Source organism: Leptopilina boulardi, unplaced genomic scaffold (genome assembly GCF_019393585.1).
Source record: "Leptopilina boulardi isolate dan_hultmark-lab unplaced genomic scaffold, ZJU_Lbou_2.1 LbouV2_216, whole genome shotgun sequence".
In the NCBI taxonomy this organism is placed as follows: domain Eukaryota; kingdom Metazoa; phylum Arthropoda; class Insecta; order Hymenoptera; family Figitidae; genus Leptopilina; species Leptopilina boulardi.
This window is the reverse complement of record NW_026137770.1, coordinates 4,156,523-4,183,045: the sequence shown is the minus strand read 5'-3', so window position 1 is coordinate 4,183,045 and position 26,523 is coordinate 4,156,523. Positions and strand designations below refer to the sequence as shown.

Genomic DNA, 26,523 nt, shown 5'->3' with positions numbered 1-26,523 from the left:
TGTATGTAATTCTCTGCGCGGAGATTCGCTAGCGCGTCGCGCATGTTTTCTTAAACGTTCTTTATTTTCTAAAGTTGTTGATAAATGGTTTTTAAATTTTACAAAAAACTTCCTTACATTATGATAAACAAATGTCTCACTGGAAGTTTCTTCAACTCTGAAGTTCCCCACACACTTTATGTCGTCAAAGGTAAGTAAACATTATTATTGACAAGTCTTCATTTACAATTAATTATAAATAAACAATTGATGATTTTAATATTTTTGATTATGTTGTCGTCTTCTATGGACCTAAATACGCATGTATATTAATTTGTAACGATGTGAATCGTCACTTATATTAAATTTTGCGAGTCAGCGTCTTTCCCCTCTCGATCAGTCAGCTGTTCGTTTGTCGTCAGCGTGCTATGAACAGGTGTTCATAGCAAGTCTCGAGATTTGACTTTACGCACGTGTGTGTCGAGTAAAGGTCTTATTGTCAGCGTTGGTTCCCGTTTCCCGAGACAGGTTGCCGCCAAGTTCGTCAGCGAGAAGGATGGAGCGACAGGGGTTAACAAGGATGGATGACAGCGCGCCCTCTTTTTGGTGGTAATTTTGGGCAGTTTTGACGGGTCGATGGTCAGTCGATAGTTCGCAGTAGTCGAGTCGAGTCGGTGTGTCTCAATATCTATATATATATACATTGCTTGTCGTTGTGAATCAAGTGCAGTTGCACGTTGTGACAATTAACCAAATACTTTTAATAAATACAGTTTAGTTAAATAGAGTTCTTTTAGTGATTCATTTTCCTTGATTATTTCCTGTCAGCGTAGTCGTCGTCCGGCAGTCTTGAGTCAACGTAGGTGAGTCGCATTCTTTATCTTGTGAATCGTGAATGCACCAGCGATTCTTGTTGGTTGCGAATCTCCCTTTGATAGTTTTTTATTAGCGGTTTGAGTGTTTCGATAATGTGGACGGTGCAAGCGGGTTGTTTGTAACGCGCGAAAGTCCATCATTACATTTGGCATCCCTTGTGGGGAGATTGCAACCAAACCAATATTAACAAGATTTCTTTTTTATGTGATGTGTTTGTCAGCGAGGAGGAAATTCCTATTTTGTCAGTGTGTGTCCGACATTTTAAGAGAAAAAAAAGAAATTAAAGAATTTCTGTTTCGCGCGGTCGTGTGCCGGTAATGGTGTCGCGAGGTATAGTTTCAGCGTCATTGATTATCGAAAATAATCAATGAATTTCTCGAATTTTTTTTATAAGGTGAGAATTGACGGTAATATTTAATTTTTTTTTATTGTTCGCGGAGCATTGGGAATATATTTTTTTTTGGTATCAGCGAAGATAAGCGTCCCTTTAAAAATAAATTCGTTAACATGTGCTCGGAAATGACGTCACGCGGGTGACGCAGCGCGGGCAGTAGTCAGCTGTGAAAGCAAGGCAGCGTGAACGGAGAAATTTTGAACATTGTCGAAAATAAATTTTTTTTTTCTATCCGTCAAACATTCTCGGTTTTATTAAGTGTTCGAGAATTTTTTTTTTTGAAACTTTAACCAAGTGCGAATATATTTATTTTTTTTTATGTGAATTTCTCTCGTTGGTTTTCTTTTTTTTTAACGGGATTTAATTTGACTATATCACCGAGTGCGATTAAATCGAGTATTAGGAAAATATCCTCGACTTATAACGCACTCTGCGAGTCAAGTGAGACAAGTAATGTAAATGATATGCGAGTGCGCGAGATTTTTCAGCGTGTTTATGAAGTACATGACAAGACTCTTAAATAATCGACCAAATTTTTTTTTAATATCACCGTGAGTGTAAATCGGGATTTTTAAGGAAAGATTTTTTTTTTATCAGCGTCAAATTAATTTTTTTTTCTCTCTTTCGTGAAATTACAAACTTGTCAGGTGACAAGCGAGGCTTGCTCATTTCTCGAAGAGATTATTATTGAGAGAGTTTCATTATTGAGAAAAGTGAAATTGAGCGATTATAATTGCCGCGTGATTAGTGTGAGTCAGCGTTCGGTGAATTAATTCGTTTTTTAGTGTTAATTTTTCTTTCTTTCTCTAAAATATAAAAAAAAAAAGAAAATTATTTATTTAATTTTTTTTTATTATTGATTTGATACTTACTCGCTACGTACAAGAAATCAGTTTTTTTTGTGTCAGTGGCGTTCGGGAAGTTGTATGATTGGACGAAATTTAGTGTTGCGGGTGCAACAACATTTTTTTTTGTGTTTAGAGACTATTCTTTTTTTTATAATTTTACAAAAAGTGTGTTCTTTTCAGCGTCCAATTTTAAGCGGAATAAATTAAGGAATTGATTCCGTTAAGTTATTTTGGAAATTTATTTTGTGGATTTTATAGAGAATTTTTTTTTCCTTTTCATATAAACAGAAAATATTTTCTCTCTTATTCTTATTTTTTTTGTGTGTTCGGTAAATCGGTATAAGGATATAAGCGACATTTCAGCGACAACTCAATTGTTTTCGGAAAACGGAAAGAGTTGTATGAGTGCCGCGATTTAATATCAGAGTTTTTTTATATAAAGAGTATTTTGTTTTCGTCAGCGTTATTATTTGATCGGTTAAAGTGGATAATTTTCCGGAATTAGTTTCGTTATCGCGAAGAGTGAAAAATTTGCTTTCATCGACAATGGAGGTATATCAGCGTCACTTCGCGAAACTTTTGGAGAATCCGAATATCAGCGCAAATTGGCAATCGATAACGCGTATGCCCATCATTGACGTCGTGAGAGAACTGATGAGTCATAATGTCAGTACATTAGGTTCGGTGCAGGTATTGCGCGAGCGTTTGTTGCGTGCACGGGCAAGACTAGTTTTTGGCGAAATAGTTTTTGTTCCGTGGATAAAAAGGTTTGACGCCGGCGATTCGGAGGAGGTTTTTCTAGTGGAGGCTATGCCGGATCTAGATAAATTAACTATACCGGAAGTGCATTTGACAATCGATCAAATTGACACGAACGACGAAGTGGAGGTGAACCTGGGCGGTGACGTGGCCAGCGGCGTTGATTATAACACCGGGTTAGATCAGCAGATACTAACGACTAGTGAGTCAGCGGGTATGACTCCAGCTATAATATCAGCGGCTGTTACGGCTGTTAGCAGTGCGGTGTCTAACGTAACGTCAGTAGCGCCGACGGTGACAAGTGGAACGTCTGGGACGTCTCCTACAGTAACTTGGGCGTTACCGAGCTCTGGCGTGGCTACGCCTAGTTTTGTACCACCTATGGGGAGGTTTAGTCAATTCGACACGCGAATGTGCTATATCCCCCATAATGGTACGGTGTTTACACATAACACTAATACCGAGGTTAATTGGGAGCCGCGGCCTCCCGAACAAATTAGTCAGCGTCAGGGACTAGCGTTGCGGAACTCAGCGTCGGCCCCGCCTATGCAGGGTACCGATATTAACCTAGGTTCAGGTGCGGTACCAAAAGTTTCACAACCACAAAACTCTTTTAGCGAACCTCCCTTAAGTTTCCCAGATCAGTGTCATGATCGCGTGTCCGGTCTGGTCAACGATATTAAAAAGGTTTTAGACCCGCCCGAAAGGGATGAGTGGACAAAGAGAGGTAGGAGGGAGGAAGCTAAATCTTATGGGGGGAGCAATATCGGTAACACAGAGCAAAATTTCAACTATGGGGAAAACCGGGAAAATAGCACGAATCAGCGTAGGGATGGCCTTTCACATAGCGGTAACTCAGCGCGAGGCCATTATGCAGCAGTTTTGAACTTGTCTTCGGACGAGTCAGGATCGGAGGACGAATACGGCCCAAACCAGGCTCACTATGGGCAGGGACCGGGTTCGCGCGAAATCTCGGGTGCACGCGCAGCTAAGCTTTTAAAGAGCTGGAATTTAAAATTTTCAGCGTCCGATAAGGAAGATCCGGGCGAATTTTTAATTCGCGTGCAGGATTGTAGAGAATGTTACCAAATCTGCGACCAAGAGCTATTAGCGGCAATCCCTAGCGTGTTATTAAATTCAGCGAGTCGTTGGTATCATGTCACCAGAAGAGAAATTAGATCGTGGCGAGTTTTCAAAAAGTTATTCTTAAGAGAATTCAGCGGCGATATCGACGAAGAGGATTTGTGGGAAGAATTAAAAGCGCGCACTCAGGCAAAAGGAGAGCGTATTTCTTCTTATTTAACCAGCCTTCGTTTAATTTCTCAACAATTTAAACGTCCGATTTCAGCGTCTAAAATGTTGAAGATCGTGTTTAGAGGATTGACACCGGAGTACCGCCGATTCATAGCAACGTATGAGAACATTTCGCTTAGCGAATTGGAGAAAATTTTGCATCGCTACGAGCGCAAACGTGATATTGATTGTCCCCCCAAAGACAAAATGAGAGTACCGTCAGCGGCTCCTTCTGGAGTAAATAAGGCGCACAAAATAGATGCGTTATTAGATATTTCAGCGTCGGAGTCGGAAGGGGACGGCAGTGCCCCCAAACCCCCCAAAAAGAAAAAGAGTAAGAAAAAGTCTCCGAAACTAAAGGATTCAGGTGTGAAGGAAAGCGAACCCGTGGTCGAAGCATTTAGGGCGGATCAAGCGCCACCTAGCGAAACTAACGGGAATCAATTTAAGTCGTTGCCCCCTAGACCTGCTCAAGGTGTTCCCAATAGCGGACCACCCCGTCCCCAGGCTGGACCTAATTATGGGCAGAAACGTGGCCCTCAGTGGGGACCTAAGAGTGATGCTGGTCAGTCAGCGTCAAATCAGCGTCCGTACTTTGCCCCCTGTAGTGTCTGTCAGGTGGTCGGCCACCGAGCTTCAGCGTGCCCTATGAGAGTGTGCTTTGCGTGCAATAAGGCAGGTCATTTTGCAGCGCAATGCCCAGACAAGGGACAGCCCCGACAAAGTGTTGAGAGTTGTCAAATTTGCGGTACCCGCGGGACAGTGTTTTCACAATGTCCGAACTGTGTCGTGTTAAGACAGTGGATGGAAAACTGTCAAGGGGGGGGATCCAACGACCTTCCCCCCCCGTTAGCGAATCAGCCTCGATAGTCAGCGCTCCATTCGTTAAAAATGATTGTTTTCTGCGGGTGAAATTAATGGAATATTCGGAACCAAGCAACGATTCGGGTATTAGTCAACGTATTGTTCAGGGGTCTGAACAGCGTATAATTAGCGCCGACTTTGCGACTAGTGAGGACGTGTGTTGTGAACAACGTCCAGAGTCACTAGTGAACGATGTTCAAGGGTCTGAACATAATGTTCGAAACAGCAAAAGTGCGACTAATGAGGACACCTGTAGGGTACAGAGTCCTCAACTGCTAGTGAATCATGTTCACAGGTGTGAACAGAGAATTCCCAGCAATATTATTGCGACTAGTGAGGACGTGTGTCGTGGACAACGCCCAGAATCACTAGTGAACGATGTTCAAAGGGTTGAACATACTGTTCTAAACAGCAATAATATTCCGATTAGGGAGGACGGGTGCTGTGAGCAACGTCCAATAACTAGTCCGAATCAGTCTCAGGGGTCTGAGCAAAGGTTAAATAAAGGGAATAATAGAGATTTCAGCGAATTGGCGGGTGATGTTATCAGCGTCTCGATCGGGCAGGATGAATTAGCGACTCCTAGTGTTAGTGGAGCTCCAAGTGCTGTTCGAGAATCAGCACGTATAGTCCAGGAGGGGGTAGGAACTGCAGATGGTGCAGTTGAATCCCCAATCATCGACGAGACGGATTTCGGGAGTATCAGCGACAACAGACGTTTCTTTAAAGTATTTTTAGCGGATCAACCATATTTAGCGTTGTTTGATCCGGGAGCGACAGTGTCAGTTGTAGGTCCCAAACTCGCGCAAAAATTCAAGGATCGTTTAGTAGGCATGAAGTCAGCAATACATAGTGCTATAGGCGGATCCACCAAATCTCTTGGGAAGTTGAAGTTATGGTTGACTGTTGATGGTTGCACCAACTCTTTTGAGTTGATAGCCGTCGACTCTTTGTCCCATGATTTGTTGCTTGGTAATGATTTCTGTAAAGAAATGGACATCGAGGTCCAGTTAGGTAAAGGTTTGTGGAGAATTAGCGGACGCGAATGGCATGAATTCGCGGAGAGTAGAAATCAGCGTTTGGACGGCACAATTAACGCAGAGTGTGCGGGTATTTGTGAATTGACGCCTGAACAGCGTCAGGAAGTCCAGAGTCTGGTTGATGAACTAGTATTACCCCAAAAGGTAGAGCATGGTATGACAACCCTTACCGAACATCATATTAGCGTGTTAGACCCAACGCCGATTAAACATCGGCCGCGGAGAATGTCACCGATGATGTTACATTGGTTGATAGAGGAGGTCAAAAAGTTAATTCAACAAGGGGTAATAGAAAAAGCTGCGAGCGAATGGAGAACGGCTCCAGTCGTGGTCAAAGGAAGCGACGGCACTTTGCGTTTGTGTTTTGATTTTAGGGATCTTAACAAAGTGACCGTAAAGGACGCTTATCCGATACCTAGCGTGGACTCGATCCTGGATAAGCTTAGAAAGGCACGCTACATTTCGAAGATTGACCTAAAAGCAGCTTATCACCAGGTACCTATGTCAGCGTCTAGTAAGAAGTACACGGCGTTTTCGGTTCCTGGATTAGGTCTTTTCCAATTTAAACGTATGCCGTTTGGGTTAACCAATGCCCCTATGACTTTTCAGCGTTTAATCGACTCACTTTTCGGTCCCGAGTTTGAACCGGTCGTTTTTGGTTATTTAGACGATATTATCGTGGTAACCAATGACTACAATGAACACGTGCGTTGGTTGAAGGTAGTTTTGGAAAAGTTAGCGTCAGCGGGATTAGTGGTTAATCCAGAAAAATGCGAATTCGGTTGTTCGAAAGTAACGTACTTAGGATATGTTCTCGACAGTAGCGGTTTGCGTCCAGACCCCGAGAAGATAGCGCCGGTTGTGGAGTACCCTGCGCCGCAGAATATAAAACAATTAAGGCGTTTCCTCGGTATGGTCGGATGGTACTCGCGTTTCATTGAAAATGATAGCGAATTAAAGGTGCCATTGTTACGTCTGTTACAGAAAGACCGAAAATGGGAATGGGAGGACGACCAAAATGAAGCGTTTTTGGCATTGAAATCTAAACTGGTATCAGCGCCGGTTTTAGCCCGACCTGATTTTAGTAAACCGTTTACGATTCAATGCGACGCGAGCGATTTCGCGATTGGGGCGGTCCTTACCCAAGAGTCAGCGGATGGTGAACACCCCATAGTTTATATCAGTAAAGCGTTATCAGCGTCTGAGAAGAATTATAGCGTGACCGAGAAAGAGTGTCTTGCACTGCTTTGGGCCATCAAAAAGTTTAGACCGTACATTGAGGGGTATAAATTTACGGTGATTACTGACCACAGCGCGCTTAAGTGGTTACGTAACCTCAAAGACCCCACAGGTAGGCTAGCAAGATGGGCCCTCGAGTTACAACAGTGGGACTTCGATATCGTGCATAGAAGGGGAATTCACCATCATGTTCCGGATGCTTTATCGAGAATGTTCGAAGAAAGCGAGGAACTGTCTGCGTTCGAAACGGTTAGCGAGCCATGGTATTTAAAGCGTAAGGAATTAGTCGAGAAATTTCCCCAACGTTTTCCAGGGTGGACGGTAGAGGGTGATAAGTTGTATCGCCACAAAGCTTGTCCGATTTTGTCGCCCTTTTCGAACGATGAAAAAGGTTGGAAGTTAGTAGTGCCAGCGGAATTTAGAGAGCGTGTAATTAGCGACGCACACAACGAGCTGTCTGCGGGACACTTAGGTGTCGAGAAAACGTATAAGCGCGTTGCTGATGATTATTATTGGCAGGGAATCTGGTTCGACGTCCATAATTTCGTTAAGTCGTGTGATGATTGTCAGCGTTTTAAAGTATCTCAGGAGGGACCTCAAGGGTTGATGGGTCAGCGTGTGGTTGAACACCCGTGGGTGGTAGTTGCGGCGGATTGTTTGGAGTTTCCGCCTAGTAAGAGTCAATGCCGCCATCTAGTGGTGTTTCAGGATTTGTTTTCTCGGTGGATCGAGGTCAAACCGATTAGGTCAGCGGACGGAAAATCGATAGCCCGAGCGTTCGAGGAATTAGTAGTATTTCGTTGGAACACTCCGCGTTTTTTGTTGACCGATAATGGTAAAGAATTTGACAACAAAGTCCTGAAGGCTACATTGGAGGAATATGGCGTGCAACATTTGACGACGCCACCCTACCACCCACAGGCCAACCCGGTGGAGAGGAGTAATCGTACTCTCAAAACCATGATCGCGACGTTCGTTGGTGCGGACCATCGCGACTGGGACAAACATGTCCATGAGTTCCGACATGCTGTTAACACGGCTGTGCAGTCAGCGACTAAAGCGTCGCCAGCGTTCTTGAATTACGGTCGTCAGCCAGAGCCGGTCAAGAGTCTACGTCGTGAAGTCGAGAAAATAAGCGTAATTCAGCGTCTTGATCCGGAATTATGGGTCGATCGCATGAAACGTTTGGATGCTTTGCGCGATCTGGTAGCCAGATTTATTGATTCAGCGAGGGAAAAGCAAACGGCTCACTATAATCGGAATAAGCGTGAAGCGGTTTTCAGCGTTGGCGATCGGGTTTTATGGCGGACACATAAGCTGTCTAATGCGGCACAAAGGTTTTCGGCTAAATTAGCACCCAAGTATGAAGGTCCGTACGAAATAATAAAGCAGTTGTCAGCGTCGGTTTACGAGTTAAAATCCGAGGATAATCGCCGTGTTGCTAAGGTGCATGTTTCTGACTTGAAACGGTTTGTACCTCCTCGTTGCGGGCATTCTTAGGGAATAGCAACTTGATGTTTGTTTGTTGCAGGTGTTGAATGCCAGCGTGCCGCCGGGAGTCGGCAAGGAGTCACCATCACCGCCATTCCAAGCGTGCCACCAGTAGTGACAAAATGTGGAGGAGTTCCGCCGCACACCGTAGACAGTGGTCGGGTCGGCAAGACGTGGCTCGTCGTAGCCTCCCCGAATTCCCGCCCCCCATGGACGTCGCCCGGAAATATCTCTTAGACGACATTGCAGAAGCAAGTAAGGCTTCGTCGCCGAGAGCTTCCGGGGCGAGCACAGGATTGCCATCAGTGTTGGCGGAAAGCGCCGTAACACGGTCTCTCGGTGCGGTCCCCAAAATTCAGCGTCCGAGGCTTGAGTCCGTTTCACAGGCAACGGAGAAGCCTGTCGTCCGGAGCATCGAACGAGTTCAAATTCGGTTGGCGTCAATGGCTGAGAGCAGGGAGGCTCAGGAGAGTCGGCAAGCGGTGGCCGAATTGGACCAAGTCCTTCTGGACCCCAGCAAGAGAGGTCCAAGGTGGACGAGCTGAGGGCTAGACAGAAGGAGGAGATGCGTAGTCGGAGGGAGAGCCAGCTCCATATGGAGGATTTTGTTTCTGGGTTTTCATCATCGGCGACACGAGACGTCCGCACCAAGTTGTCTGCAGAGCCCGAACCAGGACCTCCATTACGGTCCTCTACTGTAAGCACCACAAGTCAGCGCCGTTCGAGATCCCCGCAATGTCAGCGTCCGTCCAACCCGCCGGCCAGTCAGCGCAGGTCGGATGATCGAGCTTCTCTGCCGATCATTCGACATGGCAGAATGTTTGGCGGATTAGACGTCATACCCACGGATCGGGAATTGGATCCGCCCAAGAACGCATGCCATAATTGTTGGCAGAAGGGACATCGTTTATCAGCGTGTCCCCAGGAGTTGGGCTCTTTTTGCTGGAACTGCGGCAGGCGAGGAGTTGTCCTCTCTGCGTGCCCGCGTTGTGCCAAGGTGCACAAGAGGGACATGGTTCGCCAGTTCGGCGAGGGCAATTACCATGAACATCGGCGACGTCGCGCCGACTATTTTGATGAGTGGCACCAGGTTCAGCGGCAGTATGAGCGAGGTATTCAGCGTGCGTCCCTGTTGCGGGACACTGACGCTATCTCTCGCCCGTCTCTCGTAACAGGGACAGCGTTTAATCGGCCTTATAATAGGAGTACTGATCGAGGTCTTTTACAGATTAGTGCCTCCCCCGATTTGATTTCATCGAGCCCCTTGTCAGCGTCCAGAGAGAGTGGGTCTCTTCTGGAGGACCTGCGTTCATTGGAGAACCAGTTGGCCAGTTGGCCAGACGAATTGGCCCAAATGGCGCGGGCTCAATTTTTGGAGGAGCGACGGATTAAACACTCCCCCTATTATTAATATCTTATATTCCCCCCTTCTTTTGAAATAAATCTGTTCTTTGATAACAGCGTTTAATTTCGCTTTGGGTTTGATCAGCGATAATAGCGGGCTATTATCGGCCTAGGGGGGGGGGGATTTGTAACGATGTGAATCGTCACTTATATTAAATTTTGCGAGTCAGCGTCTTTCCCTTTCGATCAGTCAGCTGTTCGTTTGTCGTCAGCGTGCTATGAACAGGTGTTCATAGCAAGTCTCGAGATTTGACTTTACGCACGTGTGTGTCGAGTAAAGGTCTTATTGTCAGCGTTGGTTCCCGTTTCCCGAGACAGGTTGCAGCCAAGTTCGTCAGCGAGAAGGATGGAGCGACAAGGGTTAACAAGGATGGATGACAGCGCGCCCTCTTTTTGGTGGTAATTTTGGGCAGTTTTGGCGGGTCGATGGTCAGTCGATAGTTCGCAGTAGTCGAGTCGAGTCGGTGTGTCTCAATATCTATATATATATACATTGCTTGTCGTTGTGAATCAAGTGCAGTTGCACGTTGTGACAATTAACCAAATACTTTTAATAAATACAGTTTAGTTAAATAGAGTTCTTTTAGTGATTCATTTTCCTTGATTATTTCCTGTCAGCGTCGTCGTCGTCCGGCAGTCTTGAGTCAACGTAGGTGAGTCGCATTCTTTATCTTGTGAATCGTGAATGCACCAGCGATTCTTGTTGGTTGCGAATCTCCCTTTGATAGTTTTTTATTAGCGGTTTGAGTGTTTCGATAATGTGGACGGTGCAAGCGGGTTGTTTGTAACGCGCGAAAGTCCATCATTACAAATTTTCAATTAGATTCATTGAAATTCGTCAAAGATACTATGATTTATGTTTAAAAATTGAATGAAATTTGTGAAATAAAATTTTTAAGTGTTTTGCATATATTAACTCAATTTTTTGATCTACAAAAAAAATCAAAGGAAAAAAAGGTGCTCCATCTTATGTCCTACAAGATTGCACTTTTCAAAAATCAAAATTTTGATTTTTCATTTTTTTCACGTTTTTGAACGTTTGACTGGTGTTAGAGCGATCGGCCAAGCGCTCAGCGAGTTATTGCACGCAGCTACTCAATTAGTGGTCGAATAAGAAAGGAGAAAAATATGCAGCGTCATTCAGCGGGCAGGCGACGCGGTGGGTTCGAGAGGTGTGCCAGAGTTCACACCACCATTTGATATTCAGCGGCCGGACCTTCTTACCCAATTGGCTGATAGGGTCCTGAATCAGCGGCGGGATAAAAATATGGAAAAAGAAATGGCCAACGATAGTTCTCATTCCAGAGAGTTGAAGGAGAACATGGCGTCCACATCGAGTGACATTAGGTCAGAGCCCCCCGCCGAAAATAAGACTGTAGTTGAAGAGGTGTCCTTTCCACCTCGAAGGTTGAAGGGAGAAAGTAAAGAAGAGTGGGAGAGCCGACCGGCTATGTTAGGGTTGGCATTAACGGTTGAAGTTGGAGATTCAGCGGCTAATCAGCGTGTGGTGGAACTTAAAATCCAACAACGTGTGAAAATGGCGAATCGCAGGAGGGAACGTTTAGATGCTGCCGATTACGTTTCCATGGTCGTAGGTACCCCAAGGTCAAAGCCCGAAGTGCTGGATATTGATTTACCAGGTCCATCTACGGCTGTGGTAAAAAAGAGCCCGGGAATGTTAACAAAACGTGGTTCCAATAATGTCAGCGGAGCTTTGGCGGTGATTACGTCAGGAAGGATGTTCGGTGGATTAGATCCGATTCCGACCGACCCGGAAGTCGACCCACCCTTCGGAGTTTGCCATAATTGTTGGCGTGAGGGTCATATATTGAGGGACTGCAAGGAATATATGAATTTGTTTTGCCGAAATTGTGGGGTAGTATTGAAGGAGTGCCCACGATGTCGTCGTGTTCACCATCTTGATATGGTGAGAAAATTTGGAGAAAAAGGGTATTAGGAACACCTCGATAAGCGTGTGAATCATTTCGATAACAAATACACAAAGGATCCTCGAGCAAGTTCTTCTGCCCTCGTTCGGACGACTTCGCCTGAACGATTAGTAGCGGCAGTCAGCGTGCCAGTATCGTCAGTGGTAACAGGCGATATTTTGCAAGAGTTGAGAGAACTCAATTCCATGTTGGAGGGGGTGCCTGAAGATCTGGCACGATCCATTAAAATAGATTTTCTGCGTCAACGTCAGCGTAGAGAATAAATTAATCAGCGTGTGAAGTTTCGTTTTTTTTGAGTTTCTTAATTTGAGTTTTGATTTTGTATTTTTTTTTGTTTGGGTCCCATTTGATAAGTCTCAATATAAGAGGACGTGATCTCACTAATGTAGTAAGATATTAGCTGATAATTAATAATTAATAAATGGCATTTTGATTTTGTGCTGAATTAATGATATTTGGTTATATTATTTAACCTCCCTTTTTTTGTTGTTATTAAAATTTGGCTGTGTCTAGTAGTTCATGTCATTTGGCATTGGTTTGATATTTATCGGCAATAATGTCAGAGACATTTTTGGCCTAGGGGAGGGGTTTATAACGAAGGATTCGTTATAATAAATATTCTGAGGAATATTTATATTATTCGTCAATTCTTTGACATCAGCGTCAAATATGTCACACAGGGAGATCTATTCGTATGCGAGTATGATTGTGCGTGTCAGCGGTTTTCCTTAGTATAGGTGGTTCGTTGTCCAATGAAGGATTAGGAAGTTCCCGATATTTCCGGATTCTCACCGATCAAGGGCCAGCGGGAAGGAAGAAGGCGCGCGATAATCAATCGACAGATCAATCCGAGCTGCCGTGTAAGACTGATGTGTGCCGACAAATGTGTTAATGGATTATTAGTATTGAATAGTGTATTACAAGTTGTTAAATAAATAGTTGTTATATTGTTTAAATCGAGTTATTGTGTCTTTAATCCTTAGGGTCAAGTCGCAGCCACATCGTCGTTTCAGCGGATTATCTCAATAAGGTGTGTTTAGTGAGTACCATAAATAAGAGTAACAGGTAGTCCAAATCAGGTCGTCGTCATCGTGTTTCCCGATCGTCTCAGTGGAATCTCCCCATGAGAGAGGCTCGTATGCCGGAGAGTAGTGTGTAGCAAAATCCCAGTACGTAATTTAAACACGGGATTGTGGAATATTGTTATTTTAATTAATATTTCTAATATCTAAATTAGCGTTACACCTTTTTCACCGAGACTAGATTCGACAGGAAGGAGTTTCGAGGAGTTTAGACGGATCACCGGAGAGTCAACATTTTGATTTGTCGTCGTGGGTAAGTCCAATTTTGTTGTGTCGTGTCTCGTTTCTCCTTTTTCGTCTTTTCTTTCGTTCAACGTTCGGAAGGTCTGACTCTTGTCATGTCTTGTTAGAAATGATTACGCGTATGATTGATCGGCGCTTAGAGTCACGTGGTCTGCGTCTCATCCAGTTTTCCCTTTAGGTGATGACCGGTTGGGGTGACGAGGATAGATGTATGCAGATTTCCGGACTACCAAGAAGGATGTACTAAATTCTAGGAAAAGCGGGCCTTATTAGGAAAATTGGGATTTTCGGATTTCACTTATCTGACAGACACCATTATCACGAGTCGCGTTTTCATTAAAACCGATTTGGTTATAATATATTCTTTGTTATATAATTGTGTAGTTATAATTTTCTTTAATTAATAAATTTGAGTTTTATTATTAAATTGAGTGCGAGATATTTTTTTTTATATTTTGCATCTTGGGATCAATTTGGCGGAAATTCTTAGCAGTCGGCGTCTAATCAGTATCGTTGGCGCCATGCGGTCTCTCTAAGGTTGATTGTCTCAAAGTATTAGGCGTTGTTTCGAACGGGTTTTACATCGCCCTATCCTTGGCAGGATTCCCCCTTAGATTTTGTGCATTTTAAGGTTTTTTGAGGAGTATTCCATTTTGGGGAAACATGTGTGATTTTTCTTCATTTTTAGAGATTTTTAAAATATTATTTTTAAGCAATAATTCCCAATTACAAAATTTAAAAATTACGCATGGTGATTGGCCGCGCGAGCTCAGTGGGCCGGTGGGCGGGGCATAGCACGTAATTTTTAAACTTTCAATTGCAATTTAAGGCCAGGTCCAAGTCGTGTCAGCTGTTCCATTGAAACTTCAAAGGAACAGCTGACTCGACTTGGACCTGGCCTTAAGCAAAAACTATAAAAAATTTTGAAAAACTGTATAAGACTTTTTGTCTTATTTTTTTCCGTAGAATGTGTACCTTTAATATGTACATCCATGACTGGGATACCTTATATATAAGTTATGATGAAGTAATGGGGAAAGAGAATTTTTATAAAGATAGGATAATTGCTCCTGGTGCATAAAATAATAATATACACTGGAACCTCCAACCATTGCAGGGCGCGAGTCTTATGTGCAATGGATGGAGGTTACCCTTGACGTCAAGGTTATGTCAAAAAGTGGAAACACTCAGGGCCGTACATATTATATACTTATGTATGGGATATATGTTCGAATAAAAATTGAGATTAATTTAATTCTTTATAAAGTAGAAAAATGTAAATATAATTACGTACATTTGAATTATGATAATGCAGTTTATAATATCGATAACTCCGATCGATTGTTTAAATTAGAAAAAAGGAAAAAGAAACTGGGTCTAAAAGAACACGTAACTGTGATGTTACTGCTTTTTCTTAACTGACGCCATTTTTTCCCCTCTAACTGTTCTTTCCGCTGCCCACCAAGTTTTGGTAAACAACTGCAATGGTCAGAGATGCACACGATGCTAATTTCGAAAATCATTCGGCTTAACTATTACGTTCTGTGAATGTGAATAGTTTTTGTTGATTAAATGGCTTATTGCATGGCAGTTAACCAATATACGTATGTGCATTAGCTCACCGAGTTAACCCCTACGTTGGCAAAAGGAATTCGAGAAAAAGTGCCCAAAATGTACAGAAAAATTTTGTCTTGAAAATTGGTATCCAGGGGTTTTCAGGATCGCTGATTACGAATTCGATGTTAGTTTTTCAAAATTCAAAATCGGTTCGTTTTAAACTTTCTACTAACGGATTTTCAGGGTCGCGGATATAGTATGCCGGATGTTTTTTTAAAAAAATTATCGTTTTTTCCAAAAAAATGAGTTTTTGATATTGATGATTACGAAACTAAAGTCACATTAGCCAAGTTTGATTAGCCACCCCAAAAACCGTAAGATACAATTTTTAGTCATCATTCATCCGCCATATTGGATCCTCTAATTTGAATTTTGGAATTCTGACTTCGGATTCGTAATCAGCGTCTCCAAAAACTCCTTAGTACTAATTTTTAAGCAAATCCAAGCAATTTTTTAAAATATCGTCCACCATATTAGTTCGCCATATTGGTATATGAAATGAATAGTTGACGCGTAAACGCGTCAATGCCAACGAAGAGGTTAAAAAGTGTTGGTCGACCACATAACCTTCAACTTTTTGGTCACAAAAGAAATTGAGATTTATAGAAAAACACGATTTCTATTCAATGAGTACACTCGATTTTTCTCTTATAATATTGACAGATAAAATATTATAATACAGTACTGTCGCGTTAAACCGGCACTCCTCGTAATCCGACAACTTTCTTATAGTGTAAATTGTTACATAGTTTATGTAAATAAAGAATGAGTCTAGAAACTTTAAATTAAAACTTTTTTAAATGTCGGATTATAGAGTACTTGTTGTCAATTTTGTCCGAACTATAGAAGTTTGTACAGGTACTAGCGCGACCGTATTGTAGTTCTTTAAATATAATTTAATACTTTATCACTCTCGTTCATGGTTAATAATATTCAAACCTGGTTCTAAATCTCCAAGTATTTCAGTAGATATATTTGCATTGCGCATACGATGAATACCAAGAGTTTGATAGTCAATGCAACTGGCTGCAGCTTCATTACTAGAATCCGACAATTCATCTCCTACTTGACAGTTATCCTGATTGCAGTTAATACGCATAAATGTTCCTCCTGGTTGGGCTACTAATAGTGTCGGAGTGCCATCTTTCGCATGCTAAAGAAATTAAATTAAACAATACAATACAATGCATATTAAGTTATTAAATGAAATTGTAAATTCCATTCACGGAAATAACCTAAAACACATACAGATTGTGGAGTTCAGATCTAGCTGGCATGCTTATAAGACGTGTTAAACGTCGCCTGAGTTTACCATATTTATCATAAATAGAAATTTTTAATTAAATCAGTTTAATATGCGATAAGGATAATGGAACTGGAATATTTGTGCTACATTTGTTTTTAAAGTGATTTTGTACTTGCAAAAACCATTCTTACAACTAATTGATAGTGAAAGGTTGGAAGGGAAATTTTTGGAGCCACATGGTCTTGTCCGCTATATCTATCGATTGACGCACATGTGGATCAGGATTGAAGCCGGTATTCTGTACGGAATTTAAATCGTCAATGGGTCGGATGGTGTTGCGATTGTTAATTCCATCCATCAACTTCTCTGAATATCCGTATTCTTGTCCCATGAAATATTAATATAAGGAGGCTCAATGATATTTATATTAAAATTACAATTTTACTTTAACTAAGTTAAGTTTTGTAAATGCCACGTTTTGTAGAAAACAATGAAATCTTGACCTCTAAATTGAAAGTTTCAAAGCAAATATTCTATGTCGAAGGACAAGCATAATTTGTAAATAAAAATAAAACTCTAACATTTAAAGTAAAAACTAATCTCTTCAAATTTAATTTAAATTTTAGAAATGAAATAAAATTATATTCCCTTAGATGCATGACGCATCACACTAGTAAATCAGTCCTATCGGTTTTGAGAATGAAATAAAATGAATAGAATTAACATCGATACAAAATTGAAAGTATTGGGATGTAAGAGGTTAGTTGTATAAAACTAATTAATCTGAAAAAAAAATTATCATTATTGTGTTAATTTTCTCTTTTTAGCTTTGATAAATATATAAAGAAATATTTTGTTAATAGGCTATCTCGAGCTTGCAATCACCAAAAGTGATCGATATATTTGAATATTAAAATATCTCTTTTTCGGCAATGCGAGTGATACTAAAATAAATAATGGTCCTTATGGATGAGATCATTTTATAAAATTTAATTGAAGATAATTTATTCCCTTGAGAGGTGGTATAGGCGCGTTTTCAGTGCCAATTTACGATAGGAAAATTTCAAAACTATTATCCTGTCAACACCATCTATCATCAATTCTGACATGGAATCGCTTTTCTTGATTTCCAATGATATTGGATTAACAACTAGATTCGAATCCTTTAAAAATTCTAATGACGTAAATCGACAAGATGAACAAACTATTGAACAACGAAGTTATCTAGATGAATTTCTCATTTGGAATAATCCTATTACTTTAATTTCTCCTACTTTTGATGAAAAGTCTTCTCCTCCTTATATAGTATTAATGAAGTGTCAAATTAATAAACTCAATGTTCGCAAATTTAATCCAATCGTGGTAGCGGATTTGGTACAATCTATTATTGCAAGAAAAAGATTGATACAACGCAGTGGCATCAATCGTGTGAAAATTACTTGCGAATATAGGGAGGATGATAATCGCTTGATTAATTCTCCTATTCTTATCTCTAAATTTTATAAAGTTTATATTCCCAATTCTCTTAAATTTACCAAGTGCGTCATTAAAGATGTGGATTGTTCCATTTCAGTGAATGATTTTATGTCTAGACTGGACCCAGATGTTGTTCTTAGAATAGCCTCCATTAGACGTAGGGTCACCTTTAATAAACACATGCTGGAGCCCATGGAAATAAAATATTTTGGTACTGCTCCACTTCCAAATATTTTGGTTTCATCGTTTGAGTTTCTCTTAACTCCTATAATTATGAAGCCTATAAGGTGTTTTTATTGTCAGCGCTTCCGCCATGTTGAGTCTCAATGCAGATCTAGATATTCTAGATTCATATATTGTAGTGATTCTCATGATTCGGGTAAATGTAAAAACGGTTTAAGAAGAGCAGTCTGTTGTTATTGTCAGGACAATCATCCCGCTTCTTCAACTAGCTGCCCTTTGTATATCAGGGAAAGTGAGATACAAAGGATTAGGGCTGAATTTGGAGTGAGATATCAAGAGGCCGAGAAGAAATTGAATCTGCTTAGAAATTATAGCTTAAATAGGAGCAGATCCATTCCAACTAATCAAGACTTAATAAGTCATAATTCTGATCACAATTCTACCTATAATGAATCCGATACTACGAATGAAGCAACTATCGTTGCTACACAGTAAAAGTCTACTAATTCTCCTCAATTCTTGAATCTTGATGAGTTGATGGACACTTCTCAAAATTCACCCAAGGACATTGAATCCCCTAGTCAAAATAAAACAAACGAGACTGACAGTCCTTTTCAGTCTCTCATAGATTTAGAAAATCACACTGATCCTCATATGATTGGCAATAAACAAACAGGGGTCCCCTCATCATCTCATATGCCAATGATTCCCTCTGTAAGTGAGACTTTTAATAAGAAACGAGATGCTGATTTTTTAACGCGTTCTTTATCAATGATAAACCCAAATCAAAAAACAGTGTTCTATAAAATGCCTTCTGCAACTAGTTCTCCAGAAGAAACTTTAAATGAAACTAAGAGAGCTAGAACTAAATCGCCAAAAGTGTAAATATAAATTTGTACCCTCTTTAGTTTCTTTTTCCGTGTTGTTTGCTCTTTTGTCCGTTTGGTACTTTTTCTTTTGTTCAATTAAATTTAAATCTGCCGCGTATATAGGTGTTTGCTAAACTTAGACTTTTGTTCGGCGCTATCCTACTCCCCACATACCTTGGTATGTGGGTAAAGTGGAATATTGGCTTTGAACAATAATGTCTATAAAAACCCCCGAGCCCTGTATTGACACCGATGATTGGAGTCAATTTTAGCACCAAAGGGGTGGTGAATTCAGGTGTAGCAGGGCTATTTAATTGATTAACTGATTTTAAGTTTAGTATATCCTAATTCCATTTTATCAAGTGCAAGTGTACTAGGTCGATCTAAGTGTAGCAGCCAATCTTGCATTGCTTGGAAGCTTTGAACATGGAAACAATAAACAGTATCTAAATCAAAACAATCGTTTGTGACTTTCCTGTTAGGCCTCAGGAGGTTAGCTCCAATTCAACCCGATTTAATCTTCAGAAAGTTGACTGGTTTTCATTTCAGGAACAAATGATAAAAGCGCTTGATGATTTAAAAGAGGAGCTAATTACTGATTCTCCTGAAGTCGTCTTTGAAAAACTTTCTCAAACCATTCGGGAAACATTGACAAGTGTTGGTGCATATTTGCGAATAAAGAATCCTGGTAAAAGGAAGCCACAGCCTCTTTGGTGGAACCAGGATTGTATGAATCTGGTAGACTGTAGAAAAGAGGCTTTGAGAGTTTATTTACAAGATCAAAACTTGGACAACTTGATTAAATATAAAAAAGTGAGTAATAAGGTTAAAAAGGATCTTAGAAAAATTAAATCTGCATCCTTCGAAAGACGGTCTTATGTCTAATATGGGGGTAATAATTAAAAATAGGTTTACTACAGAGGAATCCACTGAAGTTAATAAATTAAAGGAGGGCTTAATCAGACGAGATATTCCAATTAGGAGGCATCAGCTCATGTCTGTAGCTGATATAAATAATCCGATGAATTTACCTTTTTCTAACTCAGAATACCGTTCTTCTTTGTCTTCGTGTAATGTTAAATCATCCTCTGTATTGGACATGATTTCCTACGAGATAATTAAAAAGCTTCCTCTTGCGGTTTAAGACTTTATTCTTGAGGTTTATAACAAAATGTATATCACCGGACTCTACCCTGAAGCCTGGAAAAAAACTTTAGTAAAATTCATCCCAAAAAATAGCGGAGGATTCAGACCAATCTCCCTCACATCCTGCCTGTCAAAATTATTCGAGCGTTTGGTTCAAGGACGTTTAGAATACTTATCTGAGACATTGGGATGGCTTCCGGATTTTCAGTACGGCTTCAAAAGAGGAAGGTCTGTGGAGGACGCCGTAGCCTCTCTTGTCTCTGATATTAGTGGGACTCTTTCTCAAAAGGGGTCTACAGTTGCTCTCGCTCTGGACATAAAGGGAGCTTTTAGCTCAATTTTTCCGGATTCTATTATCAATGAATTGCTGGCTTTGGGCGCTCCCACAAGAATAATCAATTTCGTCAGTTTTTTGGTTTCAGAAAAACATCTCTTATTCTCAATCGATCAGAAGGATCCTGACATCTCTGGGATAGGGGTCCCTCAGGGCAGAGTTTTGTCCCCTTTTCTGTTTAGCCTCTCATTGAGAAATATAGGGGGAGTAATTGCTGAAGATGTCAGGTTGATTATGTATGCAGATGATATTCTCTTATATACTTCTCATGAAAATTTAGAGGAATCTATAAACCGAATTGAGAGTGCTTTCCAACAAATTTCTACGTGGCTGATGGACAGAGGACTCGAAGTTTCTATTCCGAAAACCCAATTCATGATCTTCTCTAAAGAGAAAAAGATTTTAAATACAAATCACACTATTAAATTGACAGATCAAAAGTTATCTTGGCACCCTCACATTGATTATATTATTCTGAGAGTGGCTAGTGCCAAAAATGTTATCCGCATTATTTCACGAGTAAATTGGGGGCCCTCCCCTCCTCCCTACTTGTCTGCAAGGTCTAATAGAGGCCATTGCTAAGTGGGGTTCATTGTTTACGTGGAGGGCGAGTAATACGCATTTGAAGGGAATGGACAGAGTTCTCTTTGCTTCATTTAGGTCTGCCTTAGGGTTACTGAGAACCGTACCAATACCTAACCTGTTGTCAGAGGCTGATATCCATCATTCTCTTTTATCCAGGGCTGTCTGTGCACAACAATCATCTCTAAAATTTTCTAGATGGTCAAAGAGCCCAACTTTTGCAAAACTTGAATCTTTGAATGATAATTCAAATAGTGCCAAAAAAAATCAACCCTGACAAAATAGGACTTATGTCGCCACTACGTGTTACAGAAGGTATCAGAAATATGCTACTTAAGACGTAATCCTTCATATTTTGATCTCTCTTGGAGGCAAATTTTATTAAAAAATAACACAGATGTTACTTTTGAATTAGAGTTAAAACAAGATTCGAACCCTATAATATTAAATTGCATCAGTACATTATGGAAAACTTTTCGGATAGTACATGTATCTTCACAGATGCTTCCCAAAATCTATTAACATTCAGATCAGCCATTTCATTTTATATCTCCTTTGCTGAGATTAGGTATGGAGTTAGAATATTTTCTTTCCACTCAATTTTGTCATTAGAGCTGATGGACATTTCGGCCGCCATCCAACTCTTTATTACCTATAGTCTTAAAAATATTAACATTCTAAGTGAGTCTAAAAAATCTATAAATCTATTATCATACTCTTTATACGGAAGACATATTTCTTCTGTTCATATTCAATCAATTGTAAAGTTAATTGATCAATATAATTGTCTCGGGCTAGAAGAAGTCTCTTTTTTATGGATCCCAGGTAACTCGGGAATTATAGGAAATGAGATAGCCGACAATCTGGCAAAAATTTCTTTAGAATTTCCTATTTCTCATAGAAACCAAATAGTATATGAAGATTTGAAAAGGCTCATAAACGATGACTACATTTTTTTGGAGTAAGCTATGTTGGCCATACGGTTTAATAGCCGGTTCCACTATTATATATTACCAAAATATCAGCGTAAAAACTAAGAGACCGTGGTTTAATGAGTATAGAAATCTCGATAGACGCTCGATAAATTTAATTACATCCCTAAGGACGGGTCACACTCGCACTGCTGGTCATTTTGCTAAGGTCAATTGGAATTTCCAGATTAGTTGTAAATGCGGACATCGGGATATAACTCTCAGACATCTATTGTGTGATTGCACGCTTTATGTTTCTGGTAGATCTAGAATATTGGAATATTTGTCAACGGTTCCCTCAGATACAACAGACCCGGTAACAAATCTTAGAAAGGCTGCTTTGCTGTTGTGGAGAGGCAAGCATTATGAAATAATAAAATTCTTCAAAAAACAAAAACTATAATATGAGAAATTTAACAAAATTTTGTTTTAGTAACACAAATTTATGATAAAAAAATCAAAATTCATGGTATGAACATTGAGCATCATTAGCAATATACCATCAACCAAATCAATGTCCTTAACAATATGTTCCCTTAAAATTTTAAATAACCTATCTTGATTTCCTTAAATAGCAATCACTCTGATATTGCTTGCTTTATAATTGAGGAGGTCACACAGGAGTCATAAATAACAAAACCTAAATGTTCATAGGAATTTTTTATAAAATTTATAACTCATTTGGACAACAATTCTTAGCGAAATTCAAATTTCGCGCCATCACTATCGGAATTAAAGCAGAATTCATACAGTCATGGCTATTTGACCCTCGGGGACAACAGGCCACTAACCAAAATCAACCCAACCATATAAAATGTGCTGGACTATGATTTGGAGAAGTGTAGTCAATGATATTCATTTGTCAATAATTAAACCTTCGAATGAATATATTGAACGAAAATATATAATAAAGAATATAGCGAAAACGTGGTTTATTACTAATGAAGAAAACCTCCATTCATCAAAGGCAGAAAAAACAAACCAGTGTTAAAGATAAATTACATTTAAATTATCCTAAAAAATGAAAGCTTTAAAACTATAAGTTCTAGCTACTTTCCTGTGATTTTAAGGATTCATTACAATGAGTTTAAAATTTAATAAGGTTAACGAAAACTAGTTGTACAATATCTTAATATAAATCATGATACTTACTTGCATAGTTACTGTCCCAATTTGATTAGCACACTCCCATTTATTAAGGCCTACAAGATTTCCAGGTCCAAAGTCTAGTCTACATGACCACCTGTATGACCGAACTACTCGATCAGTCAGACCAATTATCATTTCATTTAAACCATCCTTATCAATATCAGCTACAAGTACTACTTTTGTATTTGTAGGAATTCTCTGAACATGTACACATGATAATTTTTCCGGTAAATCAATAGTTTCCTGCGAAGTTCCTGTTTTCTCCGTACTTTCTATATTTTTTTCCTTTTGACTTCTATTAATTGGTTCTGCAGAAAAAATAAAATTCTTTATTTGGATAAGAACTGTTTCCCCATTCGACACATTTAAGTTTTGATAACAATAACAACAATGTATTTAACTAGATTTTAAATTACAACTTTTGTATTTTCTAATACTTTGTACAAATGCGCTTTGCCCGTTTGTTTGAATATCTAAATAAACTTTGATTATCAACTCCAATAAGTCGAGTATGATAAACGTATTTTTATTTTATTATGTTGGATTCAATTGTCTTTCATTCATTTTTTAAAAATCCCTTATTATTTTCTGTCATTCTGAGCGGCTGATTATAAATAGGCACTTTATTATTTCTTATTTATTATTTAAAGTATAATTTCACACTTTAGAACTTTAGAAAACATTAAAATGATAATTTTATGTTGCCTGAATTGTTTTTCTATTTAAAAAATTGTAGTTAAGTTACTTTTACAAAAATTTTTCTTTATTTTTTTATTTTTAAACTTTACAGTCTTTAATTAAAACAAGTAATTTGGAATGACGAGATTCATTATAAAACATGGAAATGAATCCGATGAATTTTTAAAATAATATCTGCCATATTGGATCCGCCATTTAAAATTTTTTAAATCTGACCTCAGATTCGTAATTAGAGACCCCAAAAATCCCCGAGTAATAAATTTCAAATGAATCCGATGAATTTTTTAAAAAAATGCCCGCTATATTAAATCCGCCATTTTTGAATTTTTAAGATCTGACTTCTAATTCGTAATCAGCGACACCAAAAACCCCCGAGTAACAAATTTAGTTAAATAAAGTTAAATGTCGTTTTTGGGAAATTTTGACCACGCCATTCGAAAAATCGACCTCAAAAATAGTTAAAAATGGTATGTTTGGAATGTATAAATTTTTTTATGCTAACAGTACGAAATTGAAATCCAAGTCGAAAAGTAGCACATTTAGACGTTAAAGGGTTAATTAATACTATCTGCCTTCAGAACAATGTCGATATTGATCTGTTTTCTGCGTGATTAACAAAGTTTAATATTTTTCATTATACATTTAGTTTGTAAATACTTTACTATAATTTTCTTCATGTAAATTCTTCTGTAGTGCACCTTAATGGATTTCGAATAATTGGCTTTATAATGTTACATATAAAAAAATATCTTACCAGTTGTTTTTTTCAATTCAAATTTATTTCCACCAAAAGAACTCGTATTAGAAGTAAAAAATGTATTAATTTGCGGTTGATCATTGTAATAAATATGCACCCATCCATCATCGCAAATAACAACAAGAGCGTTTTTTCCAGAATTAAAAATGTCACCTATTGTTAAGCAAGAAATTAAACCAAGACCAGATATTTTTTGCCACAATTCTGTTCCCTGCAATTTAAAAAACAGTTTTTAGTTTTTAAATTTACATAAAAAGTACAGTAAAACCCCGTTTATCCGAGCTCGCTTTATCCGATGTCTCGATTATCCGAGGTGGTGTCCCAGTAGTAAATTTTGCATTATCCGAGTCTAGTCCGCGTCATCCGAGTTATTTTTAATTTTAGTTTTTTATAAATATGAGTTTATTTTTAATAAATTCAAATTGTTTAAATTATTATGGAATATATAAAATATTATTTTCCCGTTTGTAATAAATAATAATTGTTTAAACAATAATAATGTTAAATTGTAATAAATAATTAACAATTCGGATTATCCGAGTTTTCGCCTTATCCGAGGTAGGTCCGGTTCACGCCACATTAGCTCGGATAACCGGAGTCCTATTGTATTAAATCATCTTAATAAAATCAGACCATCTAAATCAGGTTTTAAATAAAACATTAATTTCTCAACATTTTGAAAGCTCTGCTTTTCTCGTTGGAAACATAACAAATAATTTTTGTTATATTAAATATTTTATATATGGAAAATAAATATATATTATAAAAAACTATAAACACGATATTTACCTTAAAAATGTGTAGACAACCTTCAGCTGTACCAACAACTAATTCATTTTCTCCATCATTATCAACATCACCAATCATTAGTCCATGTCTAAAAACTGTACCAGGAAGTTCCCAACATAATTTATTGACAAAGCACACAGCTCTCATTTTGTAATTCATTTAAAGTTAAATTTAAAGGAATTCGATGAGATGGTAAAAAAGAAATAAGATGTTGCCATCGACTTGGTGGCCAAACAATATATGTCGCTTTTCCAATGATTAAACTGAGATTAACAGGTCCAAATGAATTGGAGTCCAAGGAAACGCCAGTATGATCTCCTTCTACCCAACAGTAGCCATGCGGAACCTATATAAAAATTAATTAAATTATAATATTAATATTACTACATTCATAATCACGCCATAACTGCTGACACTTAAGGGAAAGTGGGAGAATTGGAGCCCCTTAAGGAAAATGATTAAAAAAAACTAACTTATTCTTATAATAAAATATTGTTTTGGTCATTTTTTACTTCTTTTGTTATTTATCTTCAATTATAATTGGTAATTATACAGTTAAGGAGCATAATTACCTTATAATTAATTAGATATTAAGAAAAAAAATCGGACAAGTGCGAGTTACACTCGCATTGAAACCGAAGGTTCCGTACCTTGACTTAAGGGAAAAGTCAACTTTTTTCCAAAATTTTTATTTTTCGAAAAAAAACTCAATTAAAACAACTTTCTATTATGCTTATTAAATTTTTCCTATAATCCACACATAAGAATACGTAAAAATTAAATCAATTTGAAGCCCTTTAGATGAAATTTTCTTCGTTTTTGGGGAAAAATTTATGATTTTTATCGAAACTTATCAGTTTTTCCTTGAAAACGCTATGATAATCAACTCCAATTGTGCTCTTTATATTTTTTTGTAATCTACACGTGAAAATGTATAAATTTGAATCCCTTTAGATAAAATTTTCTTCTTTTTTCATTGAAAAATCCATGATTTTTTCTAAAAATATCAGTTTTCCTTAAAAACAATATGATCAAAAGCTCCAATTAGATTCGCTATATTTTTCCTGTAATCTACACGCGAAAATACAAATGTATACCAAATTTCTGCCCTCCAGATAAATTTGTGTTGCCGTTAGGGGGGAGGGAACATACCTTGCTTCACTAGTCTCATTAATAGGGATCTCCCTTTGGATACGAAACCCTAAAAATGTAAATTTCCAAAAAAATAATTTTCTAAAAGGAAG

The 26,523-nt window shown here is 38.8% G+C and overlaps 1 protein-coding gene across 1 annotated transcript in view; it reads right to left on the bottom strand.

Moving 5' to 3' along the window:
• Positions 1-25,426, bottom strand: part of LOC127279402 (KICSTOR complex protein ITFG2-like) — a 49,666-nt gene extending 24,240 nt beyond the window's left edge. Inside the window, exons 1-4 of the mRNA XM_051301735.1 lie at positions 25,280-25,426; positions 24,488-24,701; positions 23,038-23,342; positions 16,018-16,231 (exon numbers count right to left, since the gene is read on the bottom strand). Of these exons, the coding sequence (XP_051157692.1) occupies positions 16,018-16,231; positions 23,038-23,342; positions 24,488-24,701; positions 25,280-25,426 (880 nt within the window). The remainder of the gene's footprint in view (positions 1-16,017; positions 16,232-23,037; positions 23,343-24,487; positions 24,702-25,279) is intronic.
• Positions 25,427-26,523: the final 1,097 nt, after the last annotated feature.